The sequence below is a fragment of the Columba livia genome, chromosome 8 (assembly GCF_036013475.1).
Source record: "Columba livia isolate bColLiv1 breed racing homer chromosome 8, bColLiv1.pat.W.v2, whole genome shotgun sequence".
Classification (NCBI taxonomy): domain Eukaryota; kingdom Metazoa; phylum Chordata; class Aves; order Columbiformes; family Columbidae; genus Columba; species Columba livia.
In genome coordinates, this window is record NC_088609.1 from 3,586,532 (window position 1) to 3,611,087 (window position 24,556).

Genomic DNA, 24,556 nt, shown 5'->3' on the forward strand with positions numbered 1-24,556 from the left:
AAATGAATAAAATAGCCCAGTGGAACAGTGAGAACATACTGAAATAATGGCTTCTGCTCTCATTGCTTGCAGAATGCAAGATCTGTTGCATCTCACATTTAACTGAATCCTGCTTGTGCATGAGTTATTTTGCTAATGACTTGAAGCTGACAGCAGAAGCCTAATGGGTCAAAGGAACCACTATGTCTGAATGCTCTGACGAGTGTATTTCTTGTGCTATTTGATGCAAGTTGCTTGTTAGGATCGTTTTTGTAAAGATAGTTGCTTCACAGTGTTTGTCCTTGGTTGATAAGAGAGGCTCCAGAATAACATTCCGAGTAACAAAAACTCATCTTGAAGTCTTTGTTTTTCAGCCAAATTGCCAGTGTATTTGAAGGGACGCTGCCAAGAGCATCCAGAGCAAAACAGCACGTGCTCGTGCACTTTAGTGAACCAACTCGCTCTCTTTCTTTCTTGTTGTTGCTACATCAGTGCAATGACAGACACTTTCACAGCCCTAGGAAATAAATGATCTGCATTCTCAGCCTGGACAGAAATATTCCTCGATGTGCTTCTTCCTTGTACAGGGGAAGTTCATGTCAAGAGATGCAAACCCCTTCTTTGTAGCATACAGTGTTTCTATATGAAATGTGGGTTTAATTGGGATTTCTTTACTTCCCATCTGTGGATAGCTGTAAGACGCATTGCATCACTCAGTGGTGATTCCAGTTAATTAAGTGCAATGCTGGATTTTCTCTTTGAGCTCTGACTGTGTTTTGCTGGACGGTGGTGGCCATGAAGCAGAATAGTGTGTGCTGTGGGGAAAACAGAAGAAGATGGGGAAAAATAATGGGTGTCAAGGTAAACTTGTTGAGACTGTTCTTGGAGAGGGAGGAGAAAAAATCCCTACAAAAGCCAACATGATGTTTATTTATCTTTTACTACTTGCAAGAAACTGCTACCTGTGGCTTACCATTTACCATCCAGTATTTTGTGTTCTCTTCAACACAGCCAAGTCCATGGAAAGCAAACAGAAGTGAACATAAAGCAGGCTCGCTTTCCTCCAGCCGCGACTCTGCCTTTACCAGCCCAGTCTCTGTAACCAAACCAGCGGTACTGGCGAGTGGCTCAGTCCTCACCTCTCCCAAAGAGGTAAGAGGTTGGGTTTGGGGATAGGGTGGCAACTTTTACCACTATCACCTGCTATAACTTAAACATAAGTTCCTCTCTCTACATGGTACACCTGCCTTTGCACCTTTGAAGAATTACTCACTTGTAGGTTCTTAGCACATTCTGCCGTATCTCTGATTCACTAAAAGAAATAAGTGTGGTTTACCTGGATGTGAAGCTGTTGCTGTTTGTCCAAATGCACTAGGATTTCTCTCCAGTATAAAAAATAATACTAATGCTTTAAATAGTGTTGCATAACTGGACATGTGTGCGCTTGATGTTATCAGAGTGCAGATACCACGAACTGATGTGAACAGATAAACTGATTCCTATGCTATTCTTTATTATTGGAAAAGAAGGGGAAGGAGGATGATCTGCCTTGTTCCCTTTCTCTAGGAGAGCAACAGCACAAGCAATGAGCTCTGAGAGGGTTGGGGGTGTTTAATGTGGTTACAGTTTTAATTTTGGTGTTGGAAGGAGGTGAGGTGGACACTGACTGACCTCTGCTTTTGGTCTGAAGTATGGAGGGAACCTTGGCATATAAATTTGTTGCCATTTCAGCAGTAACAGTGGCAAAACACATTTTGGCCAACATTTCTGTGCATCACTTTATAGCTCATGTACAAAATGCTGGTTTGGAGCTTGAAGTTCCTCAAGGCTTAATAGAAAAGTGACACTGAATAACTTTTGGGAGTCAAAATTCAACAGGTTTGTGACCATACATAAAAAGAACAGAAATAAACCAGACTGTGATAAGTGACCTATTCACATAATTTGAAATTAGTATATTTGTGTTTCAAGTGTAACAGTGTAGTTTTTTTTATAGTTGTGCATTTATCTTTTTCCTTTACAGCTCTTACTTCTAAAATAAGACTTTATCTTTGATTCTCTGCTTTGCAGGCTTTACTTTGCAACAGCCTGTACTTTTTGTCGTTAGCCCCCGCTGAGTGCAGAAGCAGCCATTAAAAGCAATAGTTAACAAGCATGCAGCTGTCACTTTGACAAATAGACCTTAGGCTGTATTCCTTCCCCTTACCTTGCTTTAGTCTGTCCTTAGACCAAGTCCTTTGTGCTACTGACAGGCTTCCTTTTGTGTAATGCACAGCACAGTATGGACACCTTTGCCGTATAAACATGTCAATAGGCTTTCACCTCCAAGTGGATATTGAGGGGGGCATTCATCATATCACACAGTAGTAATGCAGGTGGTCTCTGTCATTTTATTTCCTCACCCCTCCAAGAAGGTTTTGCCTGAAACTTTAGTCAGCAAAGATGTCACGTACTCATCTGGCAGCAGGAATAGGCAGCTTGGGTTTTCCCCAGAACAAGCAGTGCTTCCTTTAATGCTACTTTTATTACCAGCATCAATCAACTAAACAAAAAGGGCTTAAAAATTCCTCCCATCTAAAATTGAACACTTGTAATACATTTTTCTTTGACTCTGTTGGAGGCATGCAGCATGGAAACACAGAACCGTGGCCAAAAATACTACTGCAATCCCAGCTCCACACACCTACTACATGTAATTTCTGCCTCTTTGTTTCTGAAATGGGGATGATGCCGCTCCTGCAGAAGTGTTGGAGATAATACCTTTATTCCTAAGGGACCACGGTGTGTTCACAAATAAAAGGGTGCCAGCTAGCACCGGCACTGTGTCCCCACAAGCCAGTCTGAGATCACCAATACAAGATACAGTCTGAATTCTAAAAATTATACAGGACAACTTTTCTGTTAGAGTAGCCACTCCTGTTAGACATCCAGTTTTTAGTCTCCTTTGTTCATTATTATCTCCTGCAGTCAAACTAGTTATCACGTTGAGAGCTTTAATTTCAATACTATGCTACCTGTTTATCCTAATATTCACAATCACTTATGTCTGTTGCAACAGCTGATTTGTTTCTTACTGTATTGAATTAGGCAAAATCTGAGAAATGTTTACTGTAAGACATTCCTTTCAGCATGCACTTCCCTGGAAGGCATTATTGCACACCACTGCTTCACGTGCAGCAGGCATTAGAAATATAAGCAGCGGTTACTGCCTTGGTTTTGTTTTACTACATATTTTAGCTCCCTAGATCTTTGCTCAGGGTGCTGTATGATAAAAAGGCTTTGCAAAGGAGATTCATTTTGAAGAGTCTGAATTTGAAACCTCCCCACCCTAGTTTAAAAAGGGAGTGGGGGGTGGAAACACTTTAGGAAATTAGAGTCTGTTTTAATATTGGGGGAAAAAAATCCAAGCAAGCAAGTGAAGGGAAGGATAGTTTTTGGTGCAAGATTCTAGTGCCAGGTGTGCGTGTGAGTGACTAAATTCCTCATTGTTGTAGAGTAGCTGGACGTGAACTCCGTATATGAGCAGAAAGTTGCGATAGTGGGAACTTTCATGTAACACATTCTTATATTTCTTTTGTGTGTCCAGTCAAGACGATGGAACAGATTAAACCCAAAGCTCCTCTTGGTTAGTGATGTTTTTATGGCAGTGCTGTGCCCGGGGTGCTGCGGATGTGCAAACTCCTGTTCCTTATGCCTGGTTCACAGATTCAAGATAATAAAGAAAGCTTGAACACTGTGGAAGAGCACGGGAGGCTCCTTGTGTGCACGAGTGGAGCTGAGCACGTTTCCCACCAGCTCCAGGGCTGCCCCAGTCTGGCCGCACGCTGACCCATCGGGGCTGGGGTACAGAGCAAGGTTGGGGGAGGATGCTGAGGCTGTGGCTGCTGATTTCACATCCCGATGTGGTTAGTTAAGGATGTGGCCACTCCCTGAAAGGAGATTACCACCCCATCACCTAATTTCAGGGTAGAGAGTCAGGATGGCTTGATGCAAATTTGAACTAAGCCTAATTGCCTTAATTTTTTAATGTTTGTAGCTAAGAGTCCTGTGTGTAGGTCTCTGTCTTCATATGCCATTGTAGGCTCCAGCATTGCTTAAGCGTTACATTGCAAAGGAACAAAATAAACATAGTCACGGCCAAGTGAACTGACAACTCTAGGAGAATAAAAAATTAAGAGTCTGATAGGAGGGATAACAACGTGCTGGCAAGGGGAGAAGTGAATGTCCAACTCCAGTCAGTATTTTGATGGGAATTTGACATCACGTTTATTCTGAGAGGTTAAGAGCCAGCCGAAGAACTGATGGCTGTTTGAAAGGTGTAAGCACAGACCCATCTTCACAGCAATGCGGTTTGAAAGTCTCTATATTCTCCTCCCCTTGTCCAGAGTCCTTCCAGCACCACCCCTCCCATCGAGATCTGCTCTTCACGCTTGACGAAGCTGATGCGCCGTACCACTGATAAGAAGAGCGAATTCCTGAAGGCACTGAAAGATGATAGGAATGGGGAGATAACAGAGAACAGAGAATGTGACAAGCTGGATGATGTAAGTTCATTGTCCTTACTATATATATTATTATTATGTACTTAAGGAGTTGGGTACTGAAAAGAAAACAGAGCAGTGTATGTAATTGAGGCGCTGGGGGAGGGAAGGAATGACTTCCCTTGGTCTGGCACACGTGCCAGCAGAAGTGGTGCACAGCACTGTGGTGAACGGAGATTCATAACACAATGAAATGTAAATAGATATGTAATAAATAAGGTGGAAGGTCGCAGATTTTGAAGGTAATCTAGATTTATTTGAAGGAGTCTCTAAGGATTGGAACAATATTATGTTTTAACATCTTAATTTGCTTTCAAACTTCTTTGTCAAACTACATCCACAGGGAAATTGAATTCAGTGCTTGTGAAAGGTGTGGGATAGTGGCTTAAGCCTCAGAGGCTTAGGCCAGACCTCTAAATGCCTGAGTCTGTGGGTTAATATGTATGGAAGGGCCGTCCTTAGGAGTATTTCATTCTCATAGTTTTCTTGCTGTCACTCTGAAGCCACTGATGATGGCTTTGCAATGCAGCACTTGCACCTTGACACAAAAGTGCTGCCCACCAAATGCTGTTCCTGTTGTGTTGTCACTGTGGGGTAGAAGTTGCTTTCAGCCGTTAGCAATCCAGGCTCTGTAAAACCACTGACTCAAGGTGAAAGGCTTTACTTCCAAAAGCTTGAACTTGCAACTGTGCTGTTGGCACGGTCTGTGCGAGCACGCTTTGATGCTTTTATTTCTCTTTAGATGGAAAGCAACAGCACACCAGAACCAAAGGAAAACTGGGAAGAGAATTGCCATCAGAATGGCCTTTCTCTCCCTTTGCCGGAGGAGGGGGAAAACCTCTCTCATTCACTGGAAGCAGAACACAGGTGAGTAAACGGCAAAACAAAGTGTCTGGAGTAAAAGAGGGTGAGTCCTTGGGCTGTGTGGGGGCACGGAGACTGTTTCAAAGCCAGCGGTCTGGGAAGCAGCAGTAGTCTTGTGTGTTTGGAGCGAGAGGTGTGTGGGCTTCCTGACTAGTGCTGCGCTGGGTGCGGCCTTGTTGGAAACAAGACAACGAGGCCAGGTGAGCCAAGACTTCGCTGGGGTCTGTAATTAAATTCCTGCGCTGCTCTAGTGCCACATCCCTGTGTGCTCATGCTGCCTGGATATTTACCTGCCCACACAGAGAGCGAGCACAGACCTAGTGCCATTCCGGTTAATTTTCAGGCAGGTGTCCTAAATGGAATGGTCTGAAGACTGAATATGGACCCTCAAGTGCACGCGCCGCTGTAAAGTGGGGGAGAGTTAAGAAAATATTTACTTAGTATCTTGCTTTAGTGAGTAAGCAGCGTGTAAGCATCTGGTGTAAGCAGATAGTAAGTTTTAGGAGATCCTGAGCTGTGATACCGGTTTGATTGCCTCAACTCCTCCTTCGGTGTCCTTGGGTAGAATTTCGCTCTGCCTTGCTTTCCTTCTGCCAGATGAGTTATTTACCCACCCACAGGACTGCTGATGATTAAATATTTGTGAAAGACCTTGAGTATGAAAAACATTGGGTCAACAAGCAGCATTGTTGGTCTGTAGTAGAGAAGATTCCCTGATGAATTGGCAGTGATTGAATACAAAACCTTGTGCCTCATGGACGGCGTGTTCTCTCCTTTGCTGTTGTTCCCTTGCGTTCATTCCCACGCCCCTTTTATTTTCTTCACGAATCAGGTTGTTGAAAGAAATGGGATGGCAGGAGTATCCTGAGAATGATGAGAACTACCTTCCCCTCACGGAGGATGAGCTCAAAGAGTTCCAAATTAAATCAGAGCAGGTACGTTTTACAGCCCTTCTCCCTCTCCCTTCTCATGCACAAGTGTTCGTGGTGTGATTCTCAAGGGTGTTGGAGGAGACAACTGAAGGGTGATGGTAGTGCAGTTCATGGCAGCGTTCTTTGTGCACTTTGTGTCCGCTGGTGGGTAGTGACACTCCACACCTTTGCTTGTTTTAAAACTTGCTTTCGTGCCCACAGCGAAGAAGAAACGGATTTGGGAAGAACGGATTTCTTCAGGGCCGCGGCTCCAGCCTGTTGTTCCACTGGAGAAGCACTTTTAAGACAAAGATTGAGGACTCAGACACAGAAACTAGTAGCAGCGAAACGTCAGATGATGATGCCTGAAAGCGGGCACGAGAAAATTGAAAATAAATAAAACCAACCCAATAAACTCAGTTCATAGTTCAACATGTGTTTGGGGTTGCATAAACTAAACAGAGTTTATTCTGTCTCCAGTCTGTTCAGTTTTTTTCTTTTGTTGTTGATACTTCATGCACAAGGGAAATAATTGTATCCCAAAGAAGAGAGAAATTGGCTTCTTTAGCTTTTTCTTTTGGTTTTGCCCTAATGCTTACTAGAAGTCTGTGCAGCTAGCGACCGTTGACACCCACCCCTTGTGGGCCGTGCACGAGCTCAGTCTGGTGAGCAGGACACAGGTGGCTGACTGATCCTTGCGACAACAGCCCTCCCGCGCGGCGCCCGTGTGCTAAAACAATCATTGTCGATGACAAAACGGCTGTTGAAGTTCTAATTATGTTAAATTAATGCTAATAACATGACTTTTTTTATTTTATTTTATTTTTTTGGCGGCTCGGGGAGCTTCATCACTTAACCAGGCGTTGTGGTTTTCTTCTTTTTTTTTTTTTTTGGGTACAGCTGTAAAATATTTGGATATAGGAATTGTTTGTGTTCTTCTTCTTGCAGCCTTGATATTCAGGGTGGATTGTAAAATATAAATTTTTTGTGAGATTTCAAAGATTAAGATTATTTTGATAACATTATTTACAGATTTAAAAAAGTGACTATCACATTGAGTCTGTATGAGGGGGAAAAACTACTGCATCAAGAATAACTAACTTGGAATAAATATTTTGCATCAGTTTGCCAATTCTAATTGTCTTTCTTATGTAAGAAGAGCTTTCCTCTATAGGGACCTGCAACTGTGGGGATGTAATAGCACTGGGGATAAGGAGTTTCTTCTCTTTCCACTTGGCAAACCTTGTGTAGCCTCAGCCTGCGGGAGCCGAGCTCTCCCTTAGGAAGGGAGGGAGAACGATGGTGAGATAGCCCTTGGTTTTTGCTTTTAGTTATTTTTTAAAAGAAACACAAGACGATAATTGAAATTCTCTTCTGCTGAAGCAGTTTGCTTTTTTCTTTTCCGCTTCATACGAAATTGTGAAGCTCGACCGGTCGGTGTCACTTGTTCCTAGTGCAATGCTGCTGTTTGTGTTCACGATGTGGCAAGGGAATGTCTGAATCCAAAGCTGTTTTCATTGAAATCTTTTTTAAAAATTCATGAAAACATTTCTATTAGATTAAAAAGGATTTTACAAACAACTTGGTTGTGGCCTAAGCTATTTCAGTGTCTGTTTGAAGCTCAGCTCGCACACAAACGTTTTGCATTGGAAGGTTGTGCGTGGTTGTGCACGATTCGCACGTGGGTTGGATGAGTTGCACGTGGACTATGAGATCCTGGTCTCGCTGACCTGAGGGGATTCACCCCGAGGTCTCACTTGGGGTCTTTTTTATTCGACAGTGAGGACAGATGTGTAATGAGGTTTGAATGTTTAGCCGTGAATCTCCGCTTGGGGAAGCGCTTGGGCGTTACCAGATCATCTGCTTCCTTCTGAAGCTCCGACCACTTTGGTCCCATCAAACGTGGCTTTTGTTTGGAAAGGTTTACCCGTTTTCTTTTTAATTGAACTTCCTACAGCCATTGAAATGAAGTTACGCAAGTGTATTTGCGTTGTCGAGAAGTGGGGTAAGTTTCAAGTCCCTCCTGTCAGCTCCGTGGTGGCAGCCGCTCGTGACGAGCGGTCCTGGGTGGAGGGGGAGCCCGCGAAGGGCGCGGCGGGTCCGGAGCTCTGCGCTTCGGGCCAAACTCTTCATCCCCGGGCATGTGTGTGGTTATACCTGGATGCTCTTTTGCAGCGTTACCGCCCCCGGGAGAGCCGCGTTGGGCGAATCCCCATAAATCAACCAGCAGCTTTCTCGAGTGAATCAGTTTTCCGTGACCGGTATCCCTGGTGGTGCAGCGGGACGGTGACCTGCAGCCCCTTGAGAACGGCGAGTGGGTGCTCAACAAGCCGAGATGGGGACGAGGATGGAAGGACGGGGGTTGTTTTGGGAATAAGGGCAGGGCCCTGGGCCTTGTGGCAATGGAAGGGGGCAGGGGGGGAAGGAGCCGTTTCACCTCGGTCTGGAGGTTGCTCATCAGCTTAAAGGCTGCAGGGTGCACTTGTGGGCGGCTGCAAGGAGGAGAAGGGCCCCCCAGGCTCCCCGCTCTGGGAATGGCCGGCAGAGCGCTGTGTGGCCACGGCGGCCTCGTGCTGCCCGCGGCTGCCGGGCCCCCCTCTTGTTCTCCGCAGGTTGCTCAGGTGGCCAAGCGCCTTGTGCCCGTGGTAAACAAAGAGAATCGCCGGGGCCGGAGGAGCGGCCGCCCTCCCTGCCCGTCCAGCGTAGCAACGGTGGCGGCAAACACCGCGGGCACTGCCGCGCAGGTCTGTGCGACTCCCAGCCCGTCCCGGGTGCCGTCCCTGCCGGGGGGACCCCTAAGTGACCCCTGCCCTGCCGTGCTTCCCAGGGCGCCCCATGGCAGCTGCCGGGGGCTTCAGCTGCCCCCGCTGCTCCATGGTGTTCGGCTCCGGGCCGCTGCTGCGGGCGCACCAGGAGAAGCTGTGCCTTGGGACCCCGGCGGGCAGCAGCTCCCGTGGCCCCGGGGGGGACCCGCTGCCCGTGGAGGGGGCTCCGGGCACGGTAAGGAGGCCGCGGCACAGCTGGGTGGTGTGGAGCGGGGTCTGGTGCGGGGTGTGCGGGGCTGGGACAGGGATGGGTGCTGGGCTGGGATGTGCATGGGTGAGGAAACGGGGTCACAGCCACCATGGCTGGATCCAGCCTGACCTGAGCTGGGGGGACCCTCCATCCTCCCCCCTGCACTGTGTGGGCGACTCTCAGTGCTTGTTTTGGCAAAGCCAGGAAAGTTTCTGTTACTTAGCATTTTTTCACCCTTTCCTTCCCATTGGCCTCCCTGAGTTCGGGGTGTCCCAGCACAGGGATCGTGCTGAGCCGCATCGTCTCCTCATCCTTCCCGGCCTCCCGCCGGCCGCACGGGGACAGCGGGGACCGGAGCGAGTGCGGGGGGCTCCCCTGGGGGACGTGCTCACCCCCCGTGAGAGGGTCCTGCTCCGCATGGCCGACCCCTCTGCCAGGAAACCAACGCTGGAGGTACGGAGCCCGCACCCTGGGGGCACTGGCACCGCCGGCTCCCTGCACCCCCAGCCTGTGGCTGGTGGGGTCCTGCCCCTCACGACCCGGTGCAGCAGGGAGAGCACCCCCGGCCGCCAGCCCCAGCACGGGGGCACCAGCAGCCGCTGCAGGAGCTGCTTGAGACCCACCAGCGCCATGTGGCTGAAATCCGGGCCAGGACGCAGCAGCTGGAGCAGCAGCGAGAGGGTAGGAGCTGGTTTGGGGTGATGGGGAGACACCTGTGCGATGCAGCAGCCCCGGGGGCTGTGGGGGCCGTGCTGAGCCCCCGCGGTCCCACAGAGCTGTGCCGGCGGCTGGCAGCGCTGGGGGCTGGGGGGGCTGCGGATCCCCAGCCCGAGCAGGGGGAACTGGAGCTGAGCCGGGACCAGGCTGGATGGCTGCGTGTGGTGCACGGCGGGTGAGGGACAGGGCTCTGCGCCCCTCCGGGGGAGTGGGGTGCTCCCCACCCACGGGCCTTTGGCTCCTCACCCCTCCATTCACCCCTTTGCCCCCCAGGGCCACCGTCCACCTCGACACCCTCGTGCCGGCCACCGGGCCCCTCGCCGCCGAGGCCAGGTGAGGCTGTGCGGGCTGTGGCGGAGCTGAGCACCCTGCTGAGCCCCAGCCCGGCTGACACGCGGCTGTGCAGGGCGCTGCGACTGTCCTACCTGCGTGCCGGAGGACGCGACCCGGCCATCCTGCAGCAGCTCCTCCACCTCCAGGTGGAGGCCACGGCGCTGGAGAAAGGAACCGCGGGGCTGTGCGGGAGCAGGAGGACGGGTAAGTGGGTAAGTGGGTGAGCCCCAGCGGGGACTCCGGCTCCACAGCCAACAGCTGAGGCACCCGCGGCTTTGCCGGCAGAGCCCCCTGGCACTGGGGCACGGGGCCTGGATGCGGCGCTGCTGGCCATGGAGCTGGAGAACCGGCGGCTGGAAGACGAGCTCCTGGCGCTGAAGGTCAGGAGGAAGAGGAGAGCTGATGCTGGTAGGTGACACGTCCCAGGGAATGGGGCAGCCCCACCTCTCAGCCCCTGTTGCCTTTGGGGTTGGAGCCCTTGGACTCACACAAATATGTGCAAGGGAGGAACCTGCACCTGTACAGCCCGGGGTGGAATCTCTGCACTTGGGGAGACCTCGCACAGTGACAGCGCTGGGGTGGGGGGACAATGTTCCCTTAGCCGTTGGGAAGAAACGGGGCAGGGGGAGTCACTGCAGCAGGACTGGGACCCCCCCGCACCAGCCTGGTGGGATGTCGGGGTAAAGGGCTCCTTGGGACAGGGTAAGTGACGAGCCCCCGCTGGCCAGGCGCGCAGGTGGCCCAGCGGCACGCGGAGGAGCTGGCCCGGCTGCAGACAGAGGTCGGGATGCTGCGGAGCCACGTGGAGCAGACGGGGCCACGGCCGCCCCCCGCCATCCTCCCACCGCCCGTGGCCCCCCCGCTCCTGCCAGCCATGGCCTCACCAGAGCTCTTCATGGTAAGAGCCTTGTCCTGGGGCTGGTTCCAGGTCCAAAGGTGCGAGGGGGGCGGGGGTTGGGCTGTCGACCTGGACAGGGTGATTGTGCTGGTCCAGCATGGGGGTGATTCAGAACTGCTGCTTTGGCCACAGTTGGGGACACAGGTGTCCCACGGAGCCGGGGCCACCAGGGCAGGAGGCTCCTCGCCACAGCTGAGGTTTGCTCTGTGCCCAAGGCTGTGTGTAACCGGCTGGCTCAGCAGCTCCTGGCAGTGTCACAGGACAGGGCTGGGACCCCTCCTCTTAATGCCACTTTTCTCCTTTCCCAGGAGTCCCCCCAGCCAGCACTGGGGACAGGGGGCCCTGCAGCTCCTGGAAGAGCCTGTGTCCTCCCCAGCCTCCTGCTTGCCCCCTCGATGGCCCTGGAAGACCCTCCTCCTGCTCAGGAGCCTCCAGCACAGCACAAACAGCCCCAGAGGTGAGCCAGGAACAGGCCATGTCCCCAACCGCACCGCCCCAGTGTCCCCTCACCAAGCTGGAGTGGGAAACTGGGGCTTTATTAACTGTAAGTGGGGTGAAGGGACGAAACTTGTTATAGCTGCAGGTGTGGGGGCTTGGGACCGGCTGTGTAATCGTCACTGCGGCCAGAAGCTTTCTGGGCATTTTTGCAACACGAGCAGCAGGGAAGGGACGGGCAGCACCACCCGCCCCAGGACAGTGACCACACACAGATGTTTCTTTAATCCTGCTCGCTGGGGTGGGCTGGGGAGCAGCACAGGGCACAGAGGGGCACAACTGGTTGTTTTTTCCTTTCCCTATGGGGCACATTCTCCCCACAAGCCCTTTCTAGGGTGAGCCTGACAGGAGCGTTCACAGCTCATCTTGGGGACCAGCAACACCCACAGAGAGAGAGGATTCTCCCCCCATGCTCAGGACCACACCGGGCATTTAATAAATGGCTTCAGCTTGTTGCTTTTCACATCTTTGTGTTCTCAGTTCCAGCAGGACAGGGAACTGCTGGAGAGAGTCCAGCGCAGCCACCAAGATGCTGAAGGGAGTGGAGCATCTCCCGTGTGAGGAAAGGCTGAGGGAGCTGGGGCTCTGCAGCTGGACAAGAGGACACTGAGGGGGGACTCATTCCTGGGGATCAATATGGAAAGGGGGAGTGTCAGGAGGATGGAGCCAGGCTCTTCTGGTGACAACCAATGGTAGGACAAGGGGTAATGGGTTCAAACTGGAACACAGGAGGTTCCACTTAAATTTGAGAAGAAACTTCTTCCTGGTGAGGGTGGCAGAGCCTGGCCCAGGCTGCCCAGGGGGTTGTGGAGTCTCCTTCTGTGCAGACATTCCAACCCGCCTGGACACCTTCCTGTGTAACCTCATCTGGGTGTTCCTGCTCCATGGGGGGATTGCACTGGGTGAGCTTTCCAGGGCCCTTCAATCCCTGACATTCCAGGATTCTGTTTATATACAAACACCTCCTGCACTTTGTCCCAGCTGTGGGCAGCCCCCCTGCACCCCAGGACCCTGGCAGGTGGTTTCAGGGCAGGAGAAATACAGGAGGTGTCAGCACAAGGAACCATCACCCCCTGCATCGCTGCACGCTCAGGGATGTAAAGGAGTGAAGTTGAGGTTGAACAGAGCTGATGCTCCACCCAACTGTGGTTGGTGGGAAGGGGACAGGGCCCAGCGGGCTCAGGCCAGAGCTTGTAACAGCAGGAAGGTCAAGACAAGGACTGTTTGCTTACAATCTTTATTGAAGTCATACAAAAGTTGCCAAAAAGTGAAAAAATACACTATATACAAAACCATTTTCCTTGTAAGGAGAGGAGTTTCCAAGGTTAAAGAACTATCATACTGTGCTTTCAACTGCAGCCCCTGATTCTGCTTGTGGCCTTTTCTCTGTCTAAAAGAAAAGAAAAGGTTTTGTTTTTTAAAAACAAGACAGCAACTTCCAGCACCAATTCATGCAGCAGGGCCGAGGTTCCATCCTTTGAAGACTTAACTGATTACTTGTGCTTTCAGAGCCCAACACTGCTCTCAGGTATTTACATTAACAACTGTAGCCCAGGTGATTAAGTATTTAAAGCCAGGCGTATTAAGAACACTTTGGGGTAAGTCCCTGCGTTCAGCCCGACGCAAACCCCCTGAATGTGTTTCTGTCCCACCCCACGTCGCAAATCCCCACAGCTGGTGTCAGACACCGGGGTACAACAGGGAACGATCCCCATCTCCTCCGGGAAGCCTCGCGAGGGCTGGCCGGCAATAAATCCAGCACGTCTATGGGGCAAACCACGGCAGGGGAAGACCCAAGCGCAGCACCCCCCGCCTCAGCTGCCCACCTCCTCTTCCATTTTTTCTGCAACCTCCTTTCCAGTGGGGACGTCACCACCACCGCCACCATTGACAGCCGGCTCTGGTTTAGATTTCTTAGCTTCATTGTCTCCCTGGTGAGTCTCCTCCTCTGGTTTCCTCTGAAGATAAAATTGTTTATAGTCGTCACTATGTACAAATTAAGAGTTTAAATATTTTTTAGAAAGTCAGGTGGCATTGCACGCGATCTATTCAACCTCTGCTGGCCAGGGTCAAGGATACTTAAGATTTAACCAAAGCTCTGAAGTTTTGGTACAGAGGTCTCAACCACAAGGGATTTCCAGTAAGGCATTGCTTAGGTGCCAGTACCTATAGAGCTGAATTATCCTTATAGTTTGGCCAGGAAACACAGGACGGCTGGGCCAGTACCAGTTAAGGGGGCAGATTTAGAGCACCTATGACATTTACAGTCACATCCATAAAGCAGATCAAGGTTGCTCCAGGCAAACCTGAACTGCGAGAGGCCAACAGAACACAGGCCGGGCTGTGCCACCACATTCCATTACGGGAGAATTTTCATTACATTTGCAAAGACCTCTAGAGAAACATGTATACCTTTAAAGGAACCCAGCGCTCAGTACATCATCTCTTTAGGAGGCAGCTGATCAGCACTGCCCTTAGACTGGCTTTGCTATTTGTCAAGCCCAGCTCTCCATTTCCACTTGGAAAGAAGGGTGAGGCGGGAGCTGAGCTCTCCTGGAGGCCGCATGGCCCCCAGGGGAAAGGAGTTTCATGCACTGTTTCTGGTTGTACTTTCACACAGAGCAAGCCAGCGGTACTTTAACAAATTAACTGTTCAATTAGTTGTTTCTGGACTCACCTTTTTCCTGACGAGGTGAGAGATGTCTGTGACACACTGAGATGCACCATCAGCTGCTTTTCTCACTGGAATCTGTTGCAAGACATAAGATTGTCACATAAGTAACAGCAAGCAGTAATCCTTGAAGCAAACAGGAATTCTCAGCATCCATCTTAAATTAACTTACTGTGGAAACAGAACCACTGTCTTCACTTTTTGCAAAGCCAGATGTGGTTCCAGCCTTAAGAAAAAGCAGAAGGAAAACATTGGAACAAGTTCTAGCTATCTAGCCACACAAAACCATACATGCTGGTTTAGAAAGGGACAGAAAACCCAACTCCTCTGTGTCCCAACACTGTGTTCTGCTCCTACACTTACAGCCAGGACAGGCAGATGAAAATGTCACACCGTGATTTGACACTCTGTCCATTCACATTTGGCTGACCTATTGTTTCCAGCCCTGACACATTTAATTGCTATAGTAGGCAACCAAATTCCATTTCCGTTTGGAACAATTAGTGTCACCGTATTTACTAACTATCCTCTCTTTAGCTGTCACCTGCCTCTATCTCCTTCTCACAATCACCGTCTGCATCACTTGTGAGCAACCACGAGCTCCTGAGCTGCCCAACCAGTCTGAGCCCTTCCCACCACTGGTTTATGTCAAGTCTCGCTGGAAGGATGTTTGGTCAAAAGGAAAGAGCAGGACACTGACCAGAGTTGCTTTCAGAGCCAGCTCGGCTACTCTCGCACTCTTCTGAGACTCCTTTGAATCTTCGATCTTTTCTCTAATTTCAGGGAGCAGCCCCCTCAGTTCTTCAATCTCCTTCTCATCTTCAGGGGACCCATTTTCCGTCTTCTGCATTCGCTCGGTGAGCATTGCTGGGGCGAAACAGGTACAGCACAACACCTTAAGACACAGCAGCTGCCCAGTCATCAGTACCCACAAGTACCCACAAGTGTCTGCCAACACACAGTCTCAACAATTCTGACTACCAGTTTCAGACTGGCAAACATTTCCATGTCAAGGCAATAAGCACATCTAACTACTTTCAGGGCAGTTTAACAAAGTTTGCTTTGCCTTGTGAAAGCTCTGGCACTCGCTGGGCAGTTTCAGAAACCCACTTACCCATTCTCTTGTCAATGACTTCGATGGATTTGCTGAACTGCAGAACGGCCTCGTCGAACTGGCTGTTGTAGTGATAGGCCAGCGCCAGCTGGTAGTGACTCTCGGCCAGCAGCCGGTCGTGAGCCTCCAGGTACTTCTGCTGCAGCGCCAGGCAGGCCTGGAACTCTTCAATAGCCTGCGTGTAGTTCTCTGTAGGAGAAAGCCGCACGGTCTTCACAAACCACACTTGTATATGAACAGGCAAGATCTAAGCCCTTATGTATTTACTCCGTGTTTTATTGCGTTTTGTATAGTCTGAAAACAAAACCGCTGTTGAATGCAGCAGGGGAGGTCAGCGACAGGCTGCCTGCAGGTGTCAAGTGACACCACTCACAGTCCAACACTGACTCCCCCTACACAAGATTGTTTAGAACCAGTTCCTCTAGTTCTCTCGAGAGAGCTCTGTCCATTTACAGCAACGCAGTAAACTACGCACCAAGACAAAACCGCGCACACAAATCCTGCTGCTTCAACCCCCACCACGAACCGGGTGCAAGTTGACCCCAGAGCCCACAGCCCCTGGCCCAGCCCCGCTCCACTCAGCCCGTTCAGTGACACAAACCACAGCCCTCGCTTTGTCGCCCTTGTCCACAAACCTGCCCCCTTGTTGCCAATGTTTGCCATAGACAAAGATCACACCCTGCTTGGATGGACTAAGATTAAACCCCATGTTTTTAAATGAAGGGCAGGTAGAACACATTAGAAGGCACAAACCTGAGTCTCACTTCACATTCATTTTTTCTCATGCAAAACACATCAGGCTCTTTCCTGTCCATACGGTATTTTGGAAGGTCTAAGAGAGTCAACCATATTGGCAGTGTTTATGTACCTCCCATTTTGCTCCGTGACTCCCTGTGTCAATAAGGAGCCCTCAGTTCCTGAAGCTAACCAAACCTCGCCTGTAAGACCGAGCACAAGGCTGGTTTTGATCTGGTAACACATCACTTCTTACTCAAAGCTTTTTTTTCACTGTTCTGGAACAGCACGGACCACCCTGGTTAAGGCACCGACTTGTTCATCCATTGATTCTAAAGCTTCTCACATGGCTGTACTATCATAATTAAACCAAGTGTATTTTCTTTTCATCTTAGCAGCTTTAACTCAGCTCATTTTAAAGTAAGAAACAGAGAAGGACATGAAGTGGAATTGTACATGAGAATTAGCATTACTCACCAGATTCAATGCTAACTTCTCCTAACTTTAGATGAGCTTGAGCTGCATGGAGCTGAGCTTCTTTTGTTTCTTGTCTAAATCAAGGGAAAAAAAGTAGTTTTCAAATTCTGATCAGAATATGCCACATGCACCAATTGCTTGTGCCACCCTCTAATTTCCAATGAGTTCCTCTAGCAGATATCCGAATTAGGACTTAGGCCTTTACCTCTTGTAGATGACTTTTGCCAACTCCAGCATGTCCCAAGCCAGCTCAAGATTTCCAATTTCATCCTCCTCACTTTCCTGTAAACACCAGAAATGCATTAGACTGAGTGACCTGATTATGTATCACATCAAACAACACTAAGTTCCTAAGCAGTGTTGTCAAGGAATTAATTTCTTTATGAGATAAATAGTTTACCGCAAGAAGGAAAAAACAAAAGAACGTGCAAAAGAGGTTATTGCATCAACTGAGACTTTGCCTGAAGTGAAGCTCACAATGCTAGTTGGTATGGCATTAATTTTTCTCCACAAAATAACAGGGCACCAAGCACCAATACAATCCTAAGAATAACATTTTGTTTAAGGTGCTATTTAGATGAATCAAAAGCTAAGTTAAGGAGTTGATGTTCCAATTGAAGCAGTGCTACACTTCCTACTAAACTTCCATCCTAACCATGGCTTATTGGACTGGGTGCATTCGACACGCGTAGTGAGACAACAAAACAACGGGAGAATAAACTGTTACAAGTAACTAACCTGTCCCTGCATTTACCAGCCTGCGTTACTCATCAGTAGACCGCCCAAGTTTACAGAGCTGAGCAAGATACTACAACACGGACTACACGTAATGCTGCCCCCTTACCTGAAAACCAATGCTGCCCATGGAATTTCCTACACAGGACTAAATGAAATACAACCAAGCTTTTATAAAGGCGTTAACATGACATTTAGACAAATACTGCCCTCTTCCATGAGTGCTGATATCAGAGCTCAGCAATCTCACCTTGTCTTCCGCTGTCAGTTCATTCTCCTTATCATCTTCAGCTTTATCATTTTCTTTATCTTCCTCTTCAGATTCTTCTGTTTCTATAAGGAAAGTAGATGAATGAGAACACCTGTTGTTACTACGCTGGCTTCACATGGAGTCAGGTAGATTATATTCAGCCCTTATCCTTCTAGTGACAGGTTAGATGTGTGATGGAAGAACAACACAGACAGATTAATTTCCCAGCAGCTGCCATCATGCTGAAAGCATCAGGCACTGTAGACTTAAGTAGTTCCAGGCTACCTTAGTCCTTTAAGTTGAACTTAACTCACCTAGAACTGGTTCTCACAAACATATTGTGGGCTCCCACGGAAGCCACGGGATGCTGAGCAGCCCTGGAGGTATTTACTGCTGAGTTGCTGGACTTCATGCTACAGAGAACAAGTGTTTTCAGCAAGATAGCGGCTGCTAAGCTGTGTATGAATGAGACTCTTTCTGAATTTGTGTCACTCATGTCAGACACTTAAGTGGCAATGTTATTAATGAACCTGCTATTGTGTAGCCCTAATTTGACTTCTGATACCGTGTAGGAGAGTTGCATGATCTGTTCTACCTGTAGAAAATATTTCGGGACAATGTGCAGTGAAGGAGTACAGCTGATTACTTTAGGGTGCTGGCTGACTTGCCTGAAGTCACACACTTAATTCCTTCATCAGGACACTGACTAATTCCAGAGTACCAGGTGCTTGATGGGGCAGAGAGCGGTGAACTCATGAGCTCATTAAACTCCCCAAAAGCACACACCTACCACTGAGAGAGACAAGCCTGTAAGTATGAGGACAGCTCAATCAAAGGTAAAACAGAAGAGATATTAGCAAGTTGAAGTCAATTTTAAGTAGTGGAAAGAGTCTGGAAGGACCAGGTACCATGTTCAAGCGTGTCCTCACACCAGCAGAGTTGGAACAGAAGAAAGTGGTATGTGTGCACAGGCAGCGTTTCACAGAGCGAATGCGTAACTGCTCTTAGTTTATGTTCGGTCCAGACAGACACCTTGCCAGGCATCTGCTTTGCAAACTGTCATTGTACTCAGCAGTACAAATCCTTTCAGTGTCCAGAACTATTTTAGAGTCTCAATATTTGCCATTCCTAAAATAAGACTCATCCTGTGCTGCTGAGCTACGGACAAGCACAGTTTCAATTATCAGCTCATCAATTAACTTGTGCAATAGAAAGCACTGGTCTACTAAGACCACAAAAATACCGCTTCAGCAAAGCCGGTAAGTTTTATGATGTGACTTTAACATAATCCTGAAAACAGCTACAATGAAGCAGGAAGCAGAATGGCAGCAAAAGCTCGGTAGCTGGCAGAGTAGCTAGAGAGCAGCAATAAGCCTTCAGGTTCCAGGGCAAATTAAGCTTAGATTTGCCAACCAAATTCTCACTTGTAGTTACCACCAGAAAGACTCAAATGCAGAATTCTGTTTTGTTGCGTATTTAGCTGTTCTTATTTTTCTGCTCCACTGTTTTAAAATAAAATGCAATTATAACCAGAAGGAACTTGTGTTTGAAGTTATTTGAAGGTTAGTGCGATAAACCCAGATGCATGCAAGTGAACATCCATTCAGTATTCTCCACCAGCCTGGCCAACACTTACACATTTCACAGGGCTGTAAGTTTGCTTTCAAGTAAGATTTGCTTTGCAGTTAGTTAAGCGTTAGTCTAGAGAAACTGGGACTATTCACTATTCCTTGAAATTTTACTCGGATGTAAAATCCTTCAAGAGCCCCTTTACTGTGCCTTTTCCTTATTCTAAGGCAAACAGAAAATTCTGAATGGAACACTTTTTACCCGTTGTTAGCCAAATCCATCAAGTCATCCACCCACAAGTACTTTTCTCCTGTCACTGTTACCTTCTCCCTCTTCCATCAGGTCATCTTTCTCTTCTTTTTCTACCTTAGCACCTTCACCCTCTTCCATCAGGTCCTCATTCTTTTCCTCTTTCTCTACCTTAGCAGCTACTTCAGCCTTTTCTTCCATGTCATTAGATGGCTCTTTGCCCTCGGTGGGCACAGGTTCCTTTGAGGACTCTGTCTCTTTGGATTCATCTGGCTTCTCTTCCATAGCTGCCTCTACTGGCTCTTGTTTCTCCTCCACTTTCTTCTGTTCAGCGGCCTCTGTCTCACCTTCTGCAGCTCCTTTCTGCTCCGCAGCAGCTGCTGCCTGCGCTTCTGCTGCCACTTCTTGTGCCACCACCTTCTCTTCCACAGCTGCCTCTGCCTGCCCTCCTGCAGCCTCTCCTTGTGCCACCGCCGATGCTTTTTCTGCCGCTTCTGCTGTCTGTTCCCCTGCCTCTCCCTGCTCTTCCGCAGCCGCTTCTCCAGCTTCAGCCTCTTCCACAGCTGCTTTTGCCTCCTCACCTGACACTTCTGTCATTCTCTCCTCAGTTGCCTCTGCTACCTTGTCTTCAGGAACTGTCTTCTGCTCTTTTTCCACTCCCATCTCTTCCACAGCTGCCTCCTCTTTCATAGGCTCCTTTCCCACAGCAACCTGCTGCTTCTGCTCTTCTGAAGTTACTTCCTTCTCCACAGAAGCCTCTGTCTTCTCTTCAGCCTCTTCCTCCTTGACAGCAATTGCTTCTTCTGTTGGTTTCTGTTCTGTGATATCTTCCATTTCAACATCCTCCTCTTTCTTTTCCTTCTCAGATACTACTGGAGACTCTTCCATAGACTTTTGGGCCTCTTCTTTTTCCTCCATGGCGTTATAAACCTGTTCTCTCAACTCCTCCCTTGCTTCTTCTACATGATTGAGGAAGCATAAACATTTCTTCGAGTTTAGTCATAAAGACATTAACGGGCACTGACAATACCACCCTCAGACCCTCCAGTGTGTTGGTTTGTCACCAAGTTAGACAACATTCCTAAAAAGCTCCATTTCCAAAGTACAAGGAATTAGGATGGAACCAACATGGTAACGTCAACTAAGCACACCCCTTCCCCTCCCCAGGCTGCAGCATTGCAAGCGGCTGCTCAAGCAGCGTGCGGGTTTTGCAAGCTCGCGTTTTTAGTCACAGCTAAGCAAGAGGTGCCAGCGTTTTAATAGCCTGTGTTACCTCCAGCTGCAGGTAGTATAAAAGTTACTGTTCTCGAACTGTTTACAGCAACTCTGAGCTGTCCTACTACACACACTGTGCTCTGCTACAGGGTTACAAAGCAGTTCAACTTGACTGTGAAGCTTAAGAAAGCAGGTTTGAACGCAGTGCTGCAGGACAGACACCTGGTGACTCTACACATGCTTTCAGTGACCAGCTCCTTGCAGGAGTTTTAGAGGTTTTGTTCAACCTCTAAGCAAGATTAAAAGGAAAAAAAAAAAGTCCATTCAGGCTGCTAAGAGTTTCAACAGAATGATTCAGGCTACCTAAGATACTGATGGACTGAACTTGGACCGTTTAAACAGGAAAAGGCAGCTCGGTGCCTCCGCGACACGGCAGGCAGCTTTACATACCATCAACAGCTGGTAACGCAGAATCACCTTCCGCTTTTTCTCCTTCCTCTTCAACCTGCACCCCTTCTAAGGCGTTTCCCAGGACACCATTTTCCATCCTAAAGGGAACAAAAGTTTGTTATCCCTTGGCTCTCGGAATATCGTCGTTTTAACTGCACAAGCTGCAAAGCCACAGCCCATCCCGCCTGGCACAACCCTGTGTATGTGAAATTCTAGTGTAACCCGGTCTATATGAGGGTGAATTCCTGTGACGCCAGGCAGACTCTGAATCAAACGAGGAACTGTTTGTGTACCTTGCCAGCTCCAGGAGAGACTTTCCATAGTAAAAAAAAGCTTCTGCACACTCATCCGCTGTCTCACCGTATTTTTTACCCCTACAAAATAAACGTGGAATTACTACTTTAGATTTCAATAAGTGAATCAGAAAGCTAAAAAATCCTGGTCAAGAAGAATCAGTTTCTTAGATTGTCTCCTATTGTTTCAAACAATCAATGAGTGCCCCTCTCAGCTATAAGTGGCTCTCATAAGCATTCAGTAAAGCAAATTAACCTAAAACCCAAAGAGGTCTCACCCTCAGACTGATCGAAGCTGGCAGCAAAGTTACCAGGAAGTAACACTATCCCAGCATTTTCATATGAACAGACTACAACAGAACCACACACTGCAAAATAAAATACAAAATCCCATTTCATATTTAGGGAACTGCATTGGTATCTACTATCACAAAAGCCTTCTAAATTGCACACCAACTACAGTATCATCCAACACTTGAGTTAATTTTAAGTAGATCGTGCTCTTCTTGGTGGCATTATAAATACAGCAGTATATATAAGGTAAAAAACTCAGCCTTTCTTCTATAAGCCACATCAGTATAGCCAAGCTGAAACTCAGCCCCACAAAATACACAAAACATTCCACTACTCACAGTAAGCTCGCAGCTTCCTGGAAGGCATTAACAGCAGCTGGAATATTTCCCATTACCAAGTGTTTCTGTCCTAAACCCAATAGTTTCTTCGATTCTCCATCCACATCCATACTGGGGCAAGGAAAACAGATTAAAATAAATAAATAAACACAGGATTGTTAGTTTCCATAGTAATCAGCACACTTGATGTCAGAAAAATTTGTATCCAGCTTTCAAAACCTAGGCGGCTTTATATAAGGGTAAGTTGCACACATAACACTGATTGGAGCGACCAGGTTGGGTGTGGGGGTTGTTTGGTTTCGTTTGTTAAATCTGGACCAACTTTTAGTTCCAACAGGTTAATTTCAACCAACTGCTGCAAGAAGCGGGTATTGGAATCTGATATGACAACAGATGCTAAAGAACATACAGTAAGAGCTACACACCAATACAACACTGAGTACTGCACAGTGTTGTGCCAGACTCTGACGCCGGACAGAGCCAGAATGAACCAAAGTTATGGCTTTTCATAGCACAGCACAATGTGTCTGAGGACAACGACAGATGCAAGTCTTGGTTTCGACTCAGTGCCTCTCACACAGCTCCATTTCCAGACCATCCATCGCAGTGCAGCACCTGGGCTGAGACCAGAGGAGCCCACAGCAGTAACTGTTGCCCCCCAGACACACACCTGAACCCCCCCAGCGCTTGCCCTGCACTCAGCAACTCACAGACCAAGAACTTCCTAAAAAAGAGTTGGTATTGTGCATCTATTAGTCGCTGAAAGAGTTTTGTTGCACTAAATTGGTACAAACTACTGGTTAGCACAAGTTTTCAGCATCTACAACATCTGCATCTGTTCAGTTCAAGCCTAACAACCTATTTGAAGGGCGACCTCTTTTTGTTTCTCTCCATAACCCCCATGTTTCATGTTATTTAGCAACTGACAACTCTAACTCCCGCCTCACCTGTCTGTCTTGTCTGTGGATGTGGAAGGAGCTGCCAATTCCTCTTCCATCCTGCAAACAGAATATTGAGTAAGTACTTACGACGGGCCACCCATTGCCGGCAGGAGCAGAGCTCTGGGTGGCGTGACCAGGAGCGGTCTTGGCTGTCTCTTGAGCACACCCGTCAGTTTGTTTTGTTTCCCGTTTGAATGAAGATCGTTAGGAAAGCAGGTGCTGTCAGCCCAGGTTGTATCTGACCAAGCCCGGCCAACAGCTCTGCTGTCGGAAAACCAGCACCACCCGCCCCTGACCCACGGCACCTCGCAGCTCAGAGCAATCCCCACACAGACCTGCAGCACGGAACGAACCGCAAAGCACAAAATCGGGTGTTTTGCACCGCGTTTCCAGTCAGAAACCCGAGGATGTGCCCAAGGCGCCCGTCGCCGCAGCTCAGGGAATCCGCAGACGGCCCCTCCGCTCCGGGGCAGCGGCCGCACAGCCCCCGGCCGCCAGCTGACAGCACCCGGGCCGGCAGAGGGAGGCCGGGGGCGGCGTCGCGGAGCTCCCCGGGCGGAACAAAGGCCGAGCGGGGCGGGCAGCAGCCGAACGCCCCCTACCCCTCACAGACAATGGGCGCCTTTCCCGCCTTCCCCTCGGCCCCGCCCCCCGCCATTGGCGCCAAACCCCGACGGCGGCTCCTGACGGGCTGGCGGCCCAGCGCCACGTGACGCCGCAGGCCCACCCACACCCCCCCTGCCGCTCCCCCTCCCCCAGCCCGCCCCAGGGGCAGGTTCCGCGGCGTCGGCTGCCCCCAACAAAGATGGCAGCAGCCGCGCAGGGGTCACGTGGTGGCTCCGCGCGAGCCGAGCGGGCCCAGCTGGCGCTGGGGGAGCGAGGCGGCACGTACCACCGCGGGCGGGGGGGGAATGTGGGGGGAAGGGGGCAGGCGCGCAAGCCCGATCTGCACCCCCAGTCCTGCGCCGCGACCCCCAAAAACGGGACGCCTACCTGCCGCCCCCTACCCCCCCACCAGCCACCCCACGAAGCGAAAGCGCCCCCTTCCCCTTTGCTGCCCCCCCTCCCCGACACGCACACACCGTGACCGGGACCAGCCCGCGCGGCCCTACCTAGTCGGGGAGGCCGGCGCGGGCTCAACGCAGGGGGGAGCGGCGACGGCCGAAGATTGCATAGAAGCTGCTGGAGACAGGGGCGGCGGCGGCAGAGTGCAGACCCCTGCCCCTCCGGCTGCCTATATACCCCCGAGGACACGCCCCGGCCCGCCTCGCGGCGCGCGCACGCCGCGGGGGGACTACCGCTCCCGGCATGCCGCGCGCCCGCCCGCCGCGGGACGTTCGGGACGCCGCCGCGCGGGGCCTGCTGGGAAATGTAGTTCCGAGAGCGCCCGGGCGCCGCGGGGCCGCGCTGGGAAGTGTAGCGCTGGGGGAGGCGGGGCGGGAGCGCGGCGACACGCGGCCGCGGGGACAGCC

General features: G+C 49.8%; 3 protein-coding genes across 21 annotated transcripts in view; 2 read left to right on the top strand and 1 right to left on the bottom strand.

Annotated features, from left to right (window-relative positions):
* Positions 1 to 7,427, top strand: part of GPBP1L1 (GC-rich promoter binding protein 1 like 1) — a 32,908-nt gene extending 25,481 nt beyond the window's left edge. For all 6 annotated transcript variants that reach the window (XM_065071520.1, XM_065071515.1, XM_065071517.1 and 3 more), the window contains 5 exons: positions 991 to 1,131; positions 4,365 to 4,523; positions 5,263 to 5,387; positions 6,217 to 6,319; positions 6,518 to 7,427. In XM_065071520.1, the coding sequence (XP_064927592.1) occupies positions 991 to 1,131; positions 4,365 to 4,523; positions 5,263 to 5,387; positions 6,217 to 6,319; positions 6,518 to 6,664 (675 nt within the window). In that variant the 3' untranslated portion in view covers positions 6,665 to 7,427. The remainder of the gene's footprint in view (positions 1 to 990; positions 1,132 to 4,364; positions 4,524 to 5,262; positions 5,388 to 6,216; positions 6,320 to 6,517) is intronic.
* Positions 7,428 to 7,655: 228 nt separating this feature from the next.
* Positions 7,656 to 24,556, top strand: part of CCDC17 (coiled-coil domain containing 17) — a 66,791-nt gene continuing 49,890 nt past the window's right edge. The window contains exons 1-11 of one of the 13 annotated variants that reach the window (XM_065071507.1): positions 7,656 to 8,609; positions 8,908 to 9,039; positions 9,123 to 9,295; positions 9,572 to 9,763; positions 9,859 to 9,991; positions 10,085 to 10,202; positions 10,301 to 10,360; positions 10,434 to 10,564; positions 10,646 to 10,768; positions 11,089 to 11,258; positions 11,567 to 11,715. In XM_065071507.1, coding sequence (XP_064927579.1) covers positions 8,261 to 8,609; positions 8,908 to 9,039; positions 9,123 to 9,295; positions 9,572 to 9,763; positions 9,859 to 9,991; positions 10,085 to 10,202; positions 10,301 to 10,360; positions 10,434 to 10,564; positions 10,646 to 10,768; positions 11,089 to 11,258; positions 11,567 to 11,715 — 1,730 coding nt within the window. In that variant the 5' untranslated portion in view covers positions 7,656 to 8,260. The other 12 variants (XM_065071499.1, XM_065071501.1, XM_065071502.1 and 9 more) reach the window with 12 other exon arrangements.
* On the bottom strand, positions 12,975 to 24,376 carry NASP (nuclear autoantigenic sperm protein). Of its 2 annotated transcripts, none has more exons than XM_065071498.1 (15): positions 24,197 to 24,376; positions 23,091 to 23,141; positions 22,144 to 22,254; positions 21,512 to 21,592; positions 21,219 to 21,316; positions 19,628 to 20,512; positions 17,736 to 17,818; positions 16,956 to 17,032; positions 16,751 to 16,824; positions 15,539 to 15,727; positions 15,125 to 15,291; positions 14,597 to 14,650; positions 14,431 to 14,502; positions 13,580 to 13,711; positions 12,975 to 13,143 (listed from the first exon to the last, which is right to left on the bottom strand). In XM_065071498.1, the coding sequence occupies exons 1-15, from the start codon at positions 24,256 to 24,258 to the stop codon at positions 13,090 to 13,092; spliced, it is 2,190 nt and encodes a 729-aa protein (XP_064927570.1). In that variant the 5' UTR covers positions 24,259 to 24,376; the 3' UTR covers positions 12,975 to 13,089. The 2 variants fall into 2 exon arrangements, with proteins under 2 accessions (XP_064927570.1, XP_005501078.2); XM_005501021.3 differs by lacking the exon at positions 24,197 to 24,376 and adding an exon at positions 23,420 to 23,705.

Excerpts from the sequence above, each read along its gene's own strand:
- NASP (XM_065071498.1), bottom strand. The coding sequence starts at position 24,258 with ATGCAATCTTCGGCCGTCGCCGCTCCCCCCTGCGTTGAGCCCGCGCCG. Across the intron at positions 15,292-15,538 it reads AGTCATTGACAAGAGAATGG|CAATGCTCACCGAGCGAATG; the intron begins GTAAGTGGGTTT and ends GTTTCGCCCCAG. Across the intron at positions 14,503-14,596 it reads ACAGTGGTTCTGTTTCCACA|ATTCCAGTGAGAAAAGCAGC; the intron begins GTAAGTTAATTT and ends GTCTTGCAACAG.